Source organism: Tachysurus fulvidraco, chromosome 4 (genome assembly GCF_022655615.1).
Source record: "Tachysurus fulvidraco isolate hzauxx_2018 chromosome 4, HZAU_PFXX_2.0, whole genome shotgun sequence".
Taxonomy (NCBI): domain Eukaryota; kingdom Metazoa; phylum Chordata; class Actinopteri; order Siluriformes; family Bagridae; genus Tachysurus; species Tachysurus fulvidraco.
The window spans coordinates 15,882,226-15,896,822 of NC_062521.1; the positions used below are offsets into that span (position 1 = coordinate 15,882,226).

General features: G+C 37.3%; 2 protein-coding genes across 2 annotated transcripts; one reads left to right on the forward strand and one right to left on the reverse strand.

The window, feature by feature from the left end:
* Positions 1-618: 618 nt before the first annotated feature.
* Positions 619-4,362, reverse strand: eif4ebp2 (eukaryotic translation initiation factor 4E binding protein 2). The gene is made up of 3 exons (XM_027141939.2): positions 4,047-4,362; positions 3,129-3,305; positions 619-2,996 (listed from the first exon to the last, which is right to left on the reverse strand). The coding sequence occupies exons 1-3, from the start codon at positions 4,177-4,179 to the stop codon at positions 2,965-2,967; spliced, it is 342 nt and encodes a 113-aa protein (XP_026997740.1). The 5' UTR covers positions 4,180-4,362; the 3' UTR covers positions 619-2,964.
* Positions 4,363-5,685: 1,323 nt separating this feature from the next.
* Positions 5,686-12,532, forward strand: ppa1b (inorganic pyrophosphatase 1b). The gene is made up of 11 exons (XM_027142248.2): positions 5,686-5,982; positions 7,006-7,070; positions 7,633-7,686; positions 7,827-7,946; positions 8,448-8,534; positions 8,621-8,747; positions 8,894-9,021; positions 9,519-9,604; positions 10,463-10,538; positions 11,881-11,920; positions 12,262-12,532. Exons 1-11 carry the CDS (start codon positions 5,922-5,924, stop codon positions 12,288-12,290), a joined length of 873 nt encoding a protein of 290 aa, XP_026998049.1. The 5' UTR covers positions 5,686-5,921; the 3' UTR covers positions 12,291-12,532.
* The last annotated feature ends 2,065 nt before the right edge of the window (positions 12,533-14,597 follow it).

A 14,597-nucleotide genomic window follows, 5' to 3' on the forward strand; every position in this document is an offset into this window, starting at 1 on the left:
CCTTCAATTTTTTAACAGTTTGTCTGTTTACAGGACCTTAACAATCTCTTTAATAGTACTTCATTACATAGTACCTAGTACACCAAAGTATTTCATGCAATTGTTTTTACATGTATGTTTCATCCTGTCCTAATACAGGGTTATAAAATGTCACAGGCAATTCCCACTGGGTGATTGATATAATACCCAATAGATTCACTACAATTAATATTACCGAAAATGTGTGCTACACAAAAATATCTGCATTCAGACATCATGAAAGCAAAAAATTAAAACCCTGAGCTGGAAAACTAGATTTGCTGTTGAATTAAGATTTCACTTAATTAGAACCAAGAGGTCCAAACATGGTCCATGAAAAAGCTCCTGTGCACAACACAAACTCCATGGAAACATGGTTAAATCTGGAATGGGATGAAGCATTTATGTTATTGTAAGGTGTCCACATACTTTTGGCCAAATGGTATACCATGTATATCAAACATTCAGCCATCAGTTGGATTTGCTTTTGAAGTTTAGTAACTAGAAGCATACAACTATACCCACACCCATTCTGCCATCTAGTGGTTATCTAAACCAAGTTGAAATATTAACCCTAGAAAACAAAATACAGATCCAGACTTTTTCCCAAGCAAATTTTATTGAGTTTGCTGTTATAGTGTCCACTGGCATTGGAATTTAAATTGATGCAAATTTACAGGGTCTCAATTACAGAACAAAAAAAAAATTATTTGAGCCACTTTTTGTATGCCATTTGGTAAATGAATCTGGGAATGCTCTTAAAGGGTCCATCTGTCTCTAATGTACAATTTCTGTAATCCAATTGGATACGATGTGTAAAAATACACAACGTTTCAGTTAAGAGGTTGACCGACACTGGATTTGAGAGCTCACAATACATTACGAGAGTACATTCAGCAAATACGCCACCATTTGCTTCAACATACGTTTCATCTTGACAATTGGTATTTAAATCTGAAATGGAAGTTCAATTGTAAAATCAAATTTTATAAAAAATAAAATGGTTGGGAATTAATCAGAGTTTGCTGTGTTTAGCAAAAATTATGAGCCAGTAAATCAATCGGCTACAATTCAAGTTAACCAATCACTTATCCCATTTCAACCAATATATCGCTGCAAGCCCAAACCTTTTACCTCTAAAGCAGAGAAAAAGAATAAACCAACATGTCTCCAAAAATATAAATGTATTCCGATAAACATCTTAAAACTAATCTCAGAAAAGAAAAAGTGGTAGAATTTGGGAGGAAAAAGGGAGAACTAAACTTGTTTAAGTCACAGCTGTGACATGGGTCAAGAGACTCATGTAACAATACAAATGAACGATTTAAGCACAAAAGGTGTAAAGCAGAGAATGAATTGTATTCTCTTTTAAGTCACTTAATGACAATCGCTTTGCTCTGCTGTGGAAAATCTTAAATATTTCCCATGAGGAATCAGGAACCAAAAAAAAAAAAAGAAAGTTCACAGAAATACAACAATTCTTTTTTATAATGCTGACATCTGAGCTTAGGATAAGATACAGAAGAGCTTTAAAGAATGTGCATAGAGGAGTATTGGAAATGTTTCATTCAAGCTTTGGAGCCATCAAAACAAATAATAATAATAATAAATCAATTGTCAGGCATACTATTCATCGTCTCTAATGCTGTTATCATTTTAACTGCATTATCACTGATGCATAATAGCAGAGAAAACTTCCTGACAACACTTCAGTGCTTTCCTACCTTTGATCCGATGTTGCAGGTTTGTAAATAGTAGCAAACGGAAAGCAAAAAGTAGACGTCACAACTGGCAATTATTATACATATACCTCCCTGTTATTTCACCTATAATAGCCAAGTGATATATTGTACATGACATAAGTTCATCTTGAGACCAGCTCTGGAAAGGGGCTATTTATAAAATCCTATTAATCCATTCACTGGCCCAAAGCTGTGCATGATGTCGTTACCTTTGACCAACAAATAATTTTGCGTCATTTGTACTACAGTAAATGTTATTTTTCTTTGACTCAGTGACCACAATGTTGATGGAAAATACTTCAAGTATAATCAGGATTTACTAATAATTCAAAGGCAGGGGCAAATTATATTGCTGATAGGCTCAATCTGAAAACTGAACAAAATATCACAAGCTGAAGAACACCTTATCATCAATAATTTTTCCAACAGATTTGCTTAAGTTGAATAAAGAACAGGTACAAATTTGGCAGGATTCCAATTGCATTTTTTTTCTTAAGGCCCATGGTATAGGCAATTTATAAAACTAGTTTCCCATGCTGAATCTGCAGTTTCTAATAGCACATTTATATTAAAAAGAAAAAAGAAAAAAAGGGGGGATCCAACTATGCATCAAAGCCCATTTCAATGGCTTGGAATGAAAATAAGTACTCTCTATATCTGAACCAAAAAGTGCATGATGCTAGTCAATGCTACTAGAGCTTTTATGGAAACAAAAACAGAATATACTGAAAGGGTTGACACTATTGAAAATGATGAAACAACAAGGAGGCAACTGAATGTGCACTGATAAGTAGATGTCTGAATGAAAGACACCGAGTGGCCATTTTGGATCATTTACCATACTGTGAAAACGGCACTAAATTACCATGAAGAAATCTCTTGGTGGCTGCTTTGCAAGGGAATCTGTTTATATCAACTGTTACATTTTAGCACTTACATACAGACATTTCCCTTGCTGTGTGTCTAAAGCATGTATGGCTGTTGGTAGCCCTGAAACCTAACCAAACAAATCAGAATCTTTTGATAACTTTCAGGGCTCCAGCAGCCCACTGGGCCAACAGGACTCGACTATCCCCATGATTATTTAGCAACCAACAGCTAGAGAGAGCTAAAGGAAAGGGCTCACAACATTGGTTTCTACAAGCCAAGCCACTGGCACATGGATGCCAGGTTATTAATTGCTCTTCACGTTGGTTCCTCTTCTTTAGATGTCCATTTCAAACTGAGCATCTTCACCTGAAACACAAAGTAAAAATATTATATGAGCACCAAAACCCTGACATTTACAACAAACACAGAACAGCACGTCTAATTGATTAACAGCAGTCTAGTCATAGGTTTGAAGTTTAAATGAGTGGAAAGACAAACCTGTTCCTGGTTTACCATCGTGGTTGTTGATGTTATTAGCTTCATTCTTCTTCTTCTCATTCAGGATGTTCTGGCTCGTCACTCCAGGGATGACGGGCAGGTGTGCTGGTGGAGTCTGGGCTATAGGAGAATTACGCCGGTCTAACAGGAATTTACGGTCATAGATGATCCGGGTGCCTGCAATGAAGCACAAAACAAAACACAGCCAGTATTTTCCTCTTTCTGAATACACAACAGTTGACTTAAATGGAATATATAAATTAATTAATTTAAAGCAAATAATCCAGATATTAAAACACACATCAGTTAACTAGATATTGCATTATTTTAAATATTAGTAGCAAACATATTTTAACAAAATCATGAATGCCTTCCTCAAATATTTTTACGCAATATTCAGGTAATAGAATTGTATCTAATATACAATAATAATAATAATAATAATAATAATAATAATAATAATAATAATAATAAGCAAATCTCTAAATGTGTTCAGGCTATTTTTTGGTAAACAATCTATGCTTGCTGCAAGCTGAACGTCAACCATCGTATACTATTGTTGTAATGGATCTCGATCTTTTTTTTGATTGGACAAATCTCAATCACTGCGCTGCAAAGTAACCAATAAAGGCACTTTAAACACAAAGAAGGGCTGCGCGAGTGTTGTGGCCGCCTCCCAAATAACACACTACTGGACACAGCGCGCAGTCTACAGAGCGCAGAAGTCATTCTTTACCATCCTAACTAGTGAGCCTAGATAGGAAGTAGGGCGCCATTTAAACTCCAGCCCTTGTTTTTGTTTTGAAAACGCTAAGCTTTCTATCGAGGCGAGTAGGCCACAGAGTGAACAACAAGTGACAATCTCCTGCATGTGAATTTTGGCCCAAGTAGCAAAAGCACGCCTTAAAATGCCATTACCGCCCGGGGTAGTTGAAAATAAAGTGCCTCCAGGAGTGGTGCAATAATCGTGAGGTAGCTGCGTTGAATCGTTGATCAGCACCGTCCTGGTCGGAATGGCCCTGCTCTCGCTATGCTGACGACTGGACGACATTGCATTCAACTGGGTCGCTGAGCTGGTCGAGCTAAAGTTGTAACGCCGACGGAAGATGGAACCCGGGCCCCTTTGCCTTCTTTTCTAGCTTTTTTCAAAGGCTTTCTTGTCGCTTGACTCGTCCTCCCAGCCGTCAGCACCGTCCCTCCCTCCGCCAGGCAGGAAGCAGAGCGCCTCCGGAGGATATGAGCGCTAAACAGTAGCTGAACACGTGTCCACTCGGGTGCGTCCCACTTCACAACCACGTGGCCACTCGGGTCAAAATCAAATCAAATTTTATTTGTCACATACACATACATACAGGGTACGGCATGCAGTGAAATGCTTTTTGCATCTGTCCGGTATATAATCATAAAAAAGGAATGCAATTTAGGATAAAAAAAATAAACCAAAACCAAAAGGAGATAGATAAATAAAAAAGTATAAACTGTATAAAAAACTATATAAAATATGAAAAGTAGAAGTGGAAAAATAATGTATAAAAATAAATGTGTATGTTTTTTAAAGATTGTCCTTAAAGTGTCCAGGTGCTGTATGGTGTGTAAATAGTGTATATAGTGTATAAAGTGGCACTGTGCTGTGCAAGTCCAGAGTTAAAGTGACAGTGACAGTCCAGAGTTTAAAGTGTCAGTGTAAAAAAGGTGTGCATAAAAACAGTGAAGATGGAGAGAGGGGTCCAGTACTAGATCCTGGGTGTTTCCTGATTTAGACTTCGAATGGCTGCGGGTGCGTCCCACTTCACAACCACGTGGCAGCCTAATATTCTGTTCCTGAATAAAGCCGTGGCCTTTCATTGCAGTAGCAATCTCACGTTTTTTAAAGCATTATGGCATTTCACATTTAAGGATCTGTAATGTTTTTCACTATATAGCCAAAAGGTTGTTAGCAGGAATTTGAGCAAAATTTGTCTAGAATGTAATGATGCAGTATTACAGTTTACTTCAGTAGAACTAAAAGATTCAAACCTGTTCCTGCCTGACAAAAGGTTTGAGTGTAAGAACTCAAATGTTCTGCAACTCAAACCCACTGAACACCTTTGAAGTGAGCTTTAATGCTAACTGGGTTGCCAGGTCTCCACAAATCACACCTAGAACTTGACCAATAATGGTTGGTGGATTTGAACACAAATTTATTATAAAAGCAAAGGGAAGCAATGCAACTGGAATAAGATATTCCGAAAGCACAAATGATGTCCGAAAAACTTTTGATCATCTAGTGTACATTTGGTGCCTTTGAGTTAAAAAAAAGAAGACAATCAAAGATAATTCACGTAAAATTTGATTCTGAGCTGAAATGCAATGAAATGAACCCACTTGTTTCAGGGTTTTTTGCTCATGCACTAGTTCCCCTTTTCCACCAAGTGTCTGAACTCGTGTACACCAGATACTGATTCAGCTAGAGAGCCCACTGAAACACTAGTGCAGTGAGATGCAGTGGCTGATGGGAGTTGTAGTCCTGCTCCGTATATGGTATAATACGTGTGTGTCTGGTTCGGAGCCAGAGTCGTATACAGTGACGTCAGACTCGGCTCTGTGATGACTCGCATGGAAAAGCAAACCGGTTCATTTAGAAGGTTAGAAGGTTCAGTGGAATCAATTTCGTAGCAGCACTAGCTCTGAACCAGCACTCGGTTCATCCTGGTGGAAAAGGGCCATTGTCTGAGTTTCGATTCTTAATTCATACGCAGGCGTTTGTTGAACTTTTGAGTCACACGTCATTGAGTCGCCTTTCCACCGGCAGCCATGAGCTACTCAATCGAAGAACGAGGAAATCCCAACACTCTAAGCTACAGAGTGTTTTATAGTGAGTTTCTAATTTTTTTTTTAATTTATAAGAAACCTTACAAACATTATGCTGTTTTTCTTTTGAATCAATATATCGAGATTGGGCCACGTGTTGCCTTGGCTACAGTTGCATCATTCATCAGCGAACGGTTGAAACGGTCCATACAGTCCTGCGTGAGCGCAAACATATCAAGCTCGAGCTTTAGCTCAACGCTAGCTAGCGGTATCCTGACTGCGTTTAAAGGGAAAATGCTAGCTTCTTGTTGTCAAATGTCATTGCGGACCAGCAGATCCATTAGAGCTGTTTCATTCATATAGAAATATATAGCAAGAAAGTGTGTGTTTAAGAATAAATAGAAACAGATTCGTCAGAGCCAAGAGAAAGTGGAAGGTAGCTTGGATGCTGAGGGTAGCTACGGCTAACACTCTGATTTAAAAATACACCCTACTATCGAGTACAACTTTTCATGATTCGGTAATATTACCGGGGACGTTGAAAAAAGTAGTTTTTAAAGACTGTCTAACGCCAACTTGGGTCTGTTACAAAACGAAAACTAAGCTGAAAGTGCCTTAAACAAATTATGAAAGTGAAAGTGTTTTCATCAGTGGTTTCAATATTTTATCAGATTCTTCTCAATCAGATAAAAGTGTTTTTAAATCTTCTATCTGATTGAGAAGAATCTGGACCTACACCAATCAAATCAAATCAAATTTGAACATACAAACATACAGGGTATGATATGCAGTGAAATGCTTTATGTGCTTTATGCATCTGTCCGGTATAAGAATAAAAAAAGCGAAAGTATAAACTATATAAGAAAACTATATAAAATATGAAATATATGGAGAATATGAAGAAATAATGTATATACATAAATGTGTATGGTTTTTAAAGATTGTCCTTAAAGTGTCCAGGTGCATTATGGTGTGTAAATAGTGCATAAAGTGGCACTGTTGAAAGAGAATGAAGAAGAATGGACTGTAGACCTCCCTTTTGAAATATCTGTGTGAGAAGTTTTTTTCTCTTCTCTTCTCTAAACAGAGGACCAAGATGGAAAATACATTTCACCATTCCATGACATCCCCATGTATGCAGATGAAGCCCAGGTATTGTGTTCTTGCAACATGGTTGTTTGAAGTGTGAAGTGTGACATACAGCTAAGTATGGTGACCCATACTCAGAATTTGTTCTCTCCATCCAAAGTGCACACACACACACACCGTGAACACACACCCGGAGCAGTGGGCAGCCATTTATGCTGCGGCGACCGGGGAGCAGTTGGTGGGGTTCGGTGCCTTGCTCAAGGGCACCTTAGTCGTGGTATCCCGAGACTCGAACCCACAACCTTAGGGTTAGGAGTCAAACTCTCTAACCATTAGGCCACGACTTCTGCCTTTTTTTCTTCCGTCAAAGCTACTGAGATTTGTGTAACTTCACTTTATAGGTGCAATGATTTCAAAATAAATAGCCTTTCTCCAGACATAATAAAAGGCTATTTCTCAACTCGAAATATTTGTAGCTATTGCTGCAAGAAATTGTCAACATTTTAGCACAGTGCTTACACTGGAATAGTTTTCCTTTTGCAATAAGCTATACTAGTCATAAACATTTTAGGATTAAATAACAGATCATGAGCAGAAATTCCCTTAACAATTATTTATTCCACAGAACATTTTCCACATGGTTGTGGAGGTACCCAGATGGACAAATGCAAAAATGGAGGTATGACTAGAATGAATGAATCACTGTATGAATGAATGAATTAACTGTGCCACTATCAATGTTCGTAGAGTATTATATAATTATGCCAACAGTGTTGTGACTATGATTAACTTCGTGCTAAAAAGTGCATTCATTCTCAGATTGCCACAAAGGACCCACTTAACCCAATAAAGCAGGATGTGAAAAAGGGGAATTTGCGTTATGTGGCCAACGTTTTCCCACATAAAGGATACATCTGGAACTATGGTGCAATTCCTCAGGTAAGGAATATATAAGTGTATAAGTGACATTTCTTTGCTAAAAGTTATCATAGTGCATTAAGAAACTTCCATAAATAATTTATCCTCATGAAGTAGCTGGTTTTGTGAGAGTGTGGAGGAAGATACAAGAGGCAGGTGGAATTTTAACTAAGCTCCAGGCTCACGTATATTCAGTCTGCACTTTCAGAACTTAAAAAAAGGTTCAAGATCAACCTTCAACAAGAATAAGTAAGAAAAAATAATCACACTTTACCTGCTGGTTTTCCCAGATTTCTTTCCATTTATGGAAACACACGACCACAACACATATGCAATACCACACCCTGTTATGACTGTTAAGACTCAAATGCCATTTCTGTTCAGGAAATACTCAGAGTACAATAAATATCAAATCAATGAAGCACCAATTAGCTAAGTTTTTAAAATCGGTTTCAAACCTGGTTTTCTGAATCTGCTTGGTGTATCTTGGTGATTCTAACCTTCTTTCCCACCTTCTGACAGACCTGGGAAGACCCTGGTCATAAAGACTGTGACACTGGATGCTGTGGGGACAATGACCCAATTGATGTCTGTGAAATTGGCAGCAAGGTTTGTATTAATTTGTTTGTTAATTGTAATATTATGTTCCTTGTGTGGGTCTCTGTTGTAGTATAAAGAAATGCCTGTTTTTTTAGGTATGCTCCAGAGGAGAAGTGATTAAAGTGAAAGTTCTGGGTGTACTGGCTATGATCGATGAAGGTGAAACAGACTGGAAAGTTATTGGAATTAATGTTGATGACCCAGAAGCAAAAGACTTGAATGGTAAATGTTTTTTAAAGTCCCACTTAAATTTTTTTGATATAGGCATAAATTCTCAGATATAAATCACTTTTATTGAATCGCTGACTTTTATTGGCATGGAGTTTCTGTTAGAAAGGTATTGTTCTCATTTGCCTGGTTTATTTCAGATATTACTGATGTCCAGAGACTCAAGCCTGGGTACCTTGAAGCTACTGTGGACTGGTTTAGACGGTACAAAGTACCAGACGGAAAGCCTGAAAACCAGTTTGCTTTCAATGGGGAGTTTAAAGACAAGGTGAAATATATGTTTTGTTCTCCAGTGTTTAGGTCAATAGAAAAAGGGAAAAACATGCACCCAGGAGAATCCAGAGGGTTGGCCAATTCACAGAATGGAAAAAAAAAAAAAAAAAAAAACCCTACTGCCTTTTTTTATTGACTTTTTCAGAAGACATTTTTACCTTATGTAGATGATTACAATTAATACACTATTAGTGCATCACCTGCTGCTGACATCTGATCTGACTTGACAGTAGAATGATATTTACTAGACAGATTAATTAATGTTCACAGTATCAGGAACATGCAAATAGGGCCAATATATACAAACAAACAAACGCAGCCCAACAAGGTCTCCTGTTATAAGTAAGTCACCATGTGGTCACTGACAAGTGCTGCCATGTTATGGTCCTTTTTATTACATTGGATATCATCTCAATACGCATGTTTTGAAAATAAGTTCAGTACAAGCTGTTAACGTTTTTATTTATTTAATTCATTTATGTTTAAATACAGGACTTTGCTATTAAGACCATCAAAAGCACTCATGACTTCTGGAAAGCACTTATATCGCAACAGACCAGCGCAGGAGCTTTAAGTTGGTAAGAGCTTTTTCAATTTCTTTTTATAAATCTCTTTGTGATGCTTAAAGATTTCAGGAAATTGTGCTCTTTTGTTTTCTGAAGCAAATGACTAACTCTTAGCAGTCCATTAATTTGACTGGCAGATGAGTTGCCTGTGTTTCCTAAAATATCACTGGGGTGTTTTACTGCTTATAACTCATATTGCTTGTGTTTTCCATATATAATGTCAAAAGTGTTACTACAGTAGTATTGGAGACATCAGTTAATACTATAAATATGAAAGCAATTTGATGAAGTTAAAAAGGACATGACACAACGTTAATTTTACTGGAATCAACCTTTAATGTGAATTTAAAAATCAATGTGAGCCAGCTAGCCGACATGCTGTAAATTGCATTTGGCTTCTCGGAGATCCATTTCTGCTTGTACAGCAAAAATAAAGAGAACATTTGGACATATTGTACCTGAAACGTCACTTAATCTATATTAATTTCTTGTTTATAGAAAAGTAGAATAAAAACAATATCTCGTGGGCAAGAGAGTGGTTATGCTGAATATCAGCACAGCCTTTCCAGTAAGTGCTGTATGTAATCACAGCTGTAGATTAAATATATATCAGAGTAACCTTTTAAATCTACTCATCAGCACAAAAATAAATTTTTTTATGTGGACTTCTGAACATGCCATGAAACTACAGAACATCAAGCCCTGATGTGGACCATGTTAGACAGTCTTTCCATAAAGAAATATCAAAGTCTAATAGATAATTATGTAGCTTAGAAATCTGAAAAGATACTGAACCCTGAACATCAACATACATTATTTCCTGATCTCTTGTCATACATTATTTCCTGATCTCTTGTCTCTTCTGTGTAGTAAAAACACTTGTGTGTCGGAGCCAGGCAGTACATTCTGCTGCTCACTGGAGGACGCCAAGGCATTTGTTGATAGCGTAAGAACTTTTTCCTTCTAAAGTTTTTTTTCATAGGAAAATCTTTTGAAATGTATATACAGTAGTGTGAAAAAGTGTTTGCCCCTACTTGATTTTTTTTGCACATTTGTCACACTTTAATGTTTCAGATCATCAAACAAATTTAAATATGAGTCAAAGATAAGTAAACACAACATGCAGATTTTAAATGAAGTTTTTATTATTAAAGGAAAACAAAATCCAAACCTACAAGGTCCTGTCTTTAGCCACACCCAGTTCTGATTAACGCCACACCTGTTCGCAATCAAGAAATGATTTAAATAACAACTTATGCAAGATGTCCCAAAAGACCCCACAGCAACATCCAAAGAACTGCAGGCCTCACTTGCCTCAGTTAAGGTCAGTGTTCATGACCCCACTATAAGAAAGAGACTGGGCAAAAATGGCCTGCATGGCAGAGTTCCAAGATGAAAACCACTGCTGAGCAAAAAGAACATAAAGGCAGTTATCAGGTTTAGGGGGAAAGCGCTTTTTCACACAGGGCCATGTAGGTTTGGATTTTGTTTTCCCTTAATAATAAAAACCTTCACATAAAAACTGCATGTTGTGTTTACTTGTTATCCTTGTAATATTTAAATTTGTTTGATCTGAAACATTCAAGTGTGACAAACATTCAAAAAAAATTTTAAAAAATCAGGAAGGGGGCCAACACTTTTTCACACCACTGTATATAGATAGATGGGTGGAATATCTCTGTAAGGTAATCGTTCTTTGAATGGAAAAAGCTTGGCATTTAAAGCCTTTAAATTTTTTGTGCTTTCTTTTCCATTTCCCTGACCTTTCTCTTTACTTACTGATGAGGGTGACAAAACCAAACAGTTAGAATCTACAGGCTCGACTAGTTTGTTATTCCTCTGTCTTAGCTAATTTACACAGTAGATCTAAATACAGTTTCCAAACGAAACAAACTAAACGACATTGGCAAGCATTTCAACTTTAACATATTTTTTTTTAGCATAAAATCTCTAAGCCTATTATTCTAACCTATTATTTTTGGAGATTTAGATATTATTTGATAATTAGCTACAGGGTACAATTTTTTAAAGGATTTTTCAAAGCCTGTTTTAGTTTATTAGGCAAATAATAAACGAGAAAAAAATTTTTTTGGATCATTCTTTGTTTTCAGTATTTTCAGTTTGCATGGTGGCAGTAAGGAATATTCTCTAGTAATGTTGCTATTCATTTTTGTGTGTTGTGTGCACATTGTCAGGGGTGTGGACTAAAACATTTCAGAACAGGATTTATTATACATAAGCCTTCAGTCTTTTTTAATGTCTTTACATGCTGTTTTTGCTCATTTCAGACTTGTCCCTGTGGCAATGCTGCATGTATCCCAGACTCGGGTATGTGGGTCTTTTTCTTTTTTACTCGGTTATTAAACACAAATTTATTTCTGTGTCCATCTGTAAATAAATGGTGTATATTTTTAAATGACCAATGACATGGAGAGTTCAGATTAAACAGTAGCTCTGTATTTCTGTCCAATATATTTTACTTATAAACAGCTGTAAAGCCTTTACCTAGTAGACTTTTATTTGTTTATTTGTATGATAGTGAACTAAGACAGTTTCTCTCCTGAGGCAAAAATCTAATATTCAGGTGTTTTTTATTTTTTTAAGTGAAGAGAAATGTCATGTTTTAAATGAAAGGTATAAAAAAACATTGTGATTCTCTTCTTTTTCAGTTGACAAGTGGTTTTACTATCAGAAGTGAAAAGAGAAAAGACAAATCTTGGACCAGTCCAACTGCAGCCATTTAGAGTATGTAAGCATAGACAGAAAATAATTTAACATGTAAGTTTACAATCAGAGTAGCAGGGAAACATTAACACATTGCTGAAGACATATGTATTTCATTATTTTAACCAAAATACTGTTAGATTGCATACTGTTTATGATCTAGTCACTCTCAGGTACTGGACGGTTGCATCAATAAAGTTTTTCTGTTTGTTCCCATCACAGTGTCATCTGTGTTTTCTGTTATATAAATATTAATCAGAATCAGGTTTATTGGCCAAGGAATTTGGTTCCAGCTGTTGGTGACTCTCAAAAGTACAGACATAAATAACATTATACATTTAGCTTGGACTATACAGTCGTGGCCAAAAGTTTTGAGAATTACATAAATATTGGAAAAGTTGCTGCTTAAGTTTTTATAATAGCAATTTGCATATACTCCAGAATGTTATGATGAGTGATCAGATGAATTGCATAGTCCTTCTTTGCCATGAAAATTAACTTAATCCCAAAGAAACCTTTCCACTGCATTTCATTGCTGTCATTAAAGGACCTGCTGAGATCATTTCAGTAATGGGTGAGAATGTTGACAAGCACAAGGCTGGAGATCATTATGTCAGGCTGATTGGGTTAGAATGGCAGACTTGACATGTTAAAAGGAGGGTGATGCTTGAAATCATTGTTCTTCCATTGTTAACCATGGTGACCTGCAAAGAAACGCGTGCAGCCATCATTGCGTTGCATAAAAATGGCTTCACAGGCAAGGATATTGTGGCTACTAAGATTGCACCTAAATCAACAACTTATAGGATCATCAAGAACTTCAAGGAAAGCGGTTCAATTCTTGTAAGGAAGGCTTCAGGGCATCCAAGAAAGTCCAGCAAGCGCCAGGATCGTCTCCTAAAGAGGATTCAGCTGCGGGATCGGAGTGGCACCAGTGCAGAGCTTGCTCAGGAATGGCAGCAGGCAGGTGTGAGCGCATCTGCACGCACAGTGAGGCGAAGACTTTTGGAAGATGGCCTGGTGTCAAGAAGGGCAGGCAAGAAGTCACTTCTCTCCAAAAAAAAACCCATCAGGGACAGATTGATCTTCTGCAGAAAGTATAGTGAATGGACTGCTGAGGACTGGGGCAAAGTCATATTCTCTGATGAAGCCCCTTTCCATTTGTTTGGGGCATCTGGAAAAAGGCTTGTCAGGAGAAGAAAAGGTGAGCGCTACCATCAGTCCTGTGTCATGCCAACAGTAAAGCATCCTGAGAACATTCATGTGTGGGGTTGCTTCTCATCCAAGGGAGTGGGCTCACTCACAATTCTGCCCAAAAACAGAGCCATGAATAAAGAACGGTACCAAAACACCCTACAACAGCAACTTCTTCCAACAATCCAACAGTTTGGTGAAGAACAATGCATTTTCCTGCACGATGGAGCACCGTGCCATAAGGCAAAAGTGATAACTAAGTGGCTCGGGGACCAGAACGTTGAAATTTTGGGTCCATGGTCTGGAAACTCCCCAGATCTTAATCCCATTGAGAACTTGTGGTCAATCCTCAAGAGGCGGGTGGACAAACAAAAACCCACTAATTCTGACAAACTCCAAGAAGTGATTATGAAAGAATGGCTTGCTATCAGTCAGGATTTGGCCCAGAGGTTGATTGAGAGCATGCCCAGTCGAATTGCAGAGGTCCTGAAAACGAACGGCCAACACTGCAAATGCTGACTCTTTGCATAAATGTCATGTAATTGGCGATAAAAGCCTTTGAAGTGCTTGTAATTATATTTCAGTACATCGCAGAAACAACTGAAAGAAAGATCTAAAAGCAGTTTAGCAGCAAACTCTGTGAAAACTAATATTTATGTAATTCTCAAAACTTTTGGCCACGACTATACAAGACAAAAACAGACAAGACAAAACAGACAGTGTGAGACAATATAGACAGTACGAGTATTAAATAGGAATACAGAGTATAAGACAGATCAATAATGTACATAAAGTGTTAGAGTGCATGGTAGTGCAAATAACAGTATTGTGCGTCAGGTACAATAAAGAGTTTACTTCAGAACTTTTGTACAATATGCAGCAGCAGTAGTTTGTGTAACATATACGGATGATGTGATTACTGTCAGTTCCGATAAAAGCAGTACTTATAGATTAGATATAAAACAAGGTCTTGATTCTCCATGCTACATAGTGCTGTTGCTCAGTATTAATAGTGGTGGCCGGTTGTCTCACACACAGCTGCTGTTTTATATTTCACTGTAACACACGCACACACACGGCTGCTGTT

Excerpts from the sequence above, each read along its gene's own strand:
- eif4ebp2 (XM_027141939.2), bottom strand. The coding sequence starts at position 4,179 with ATGTCGTCCAGTCGTCAGCATAGCGAGAGCAGGGCCATTCCGACCAGG. Across the intron at positions 3,306-4,046 it reads ATTTTCAACTACCCCGGGCG|GCACCCGGATCATCTATGAC; the intron begins GTAATGGCATTT and ends GCTTCATTGCAG. Across the intron at positions 2,997-3,128 it reads CGATGGTAAACCAGGAACAG|GTGAAGATGCTCAGTTTGAA; the intron begins GTTTGTCTTTCC and ends TTTGTGTTTCAG.
- ppa1b (XM_027142248.2), top strand. The coding sequence starts at position 5,922 with ATGAGCTACTCAATCGAAGAACGAGGAAATCCCAACACTCTAAGCTAC. Across the intron at positions 7,947-8,447 it reads ACTATGGTGCAATTCCTCAG|ACCTGGGAAGACCCTGGTCA; the intron begins GTAAGGAATATA and ends ACCTTCTGACAG. Across the intron at positions 8,535-8,620 it reads TCTGTGAAATTGGCAGCAAG|GTATGCTCCAGAGGAGAAGT; the intron begins GTTTGTATTAAT and ends CTGTTTTTTTAG.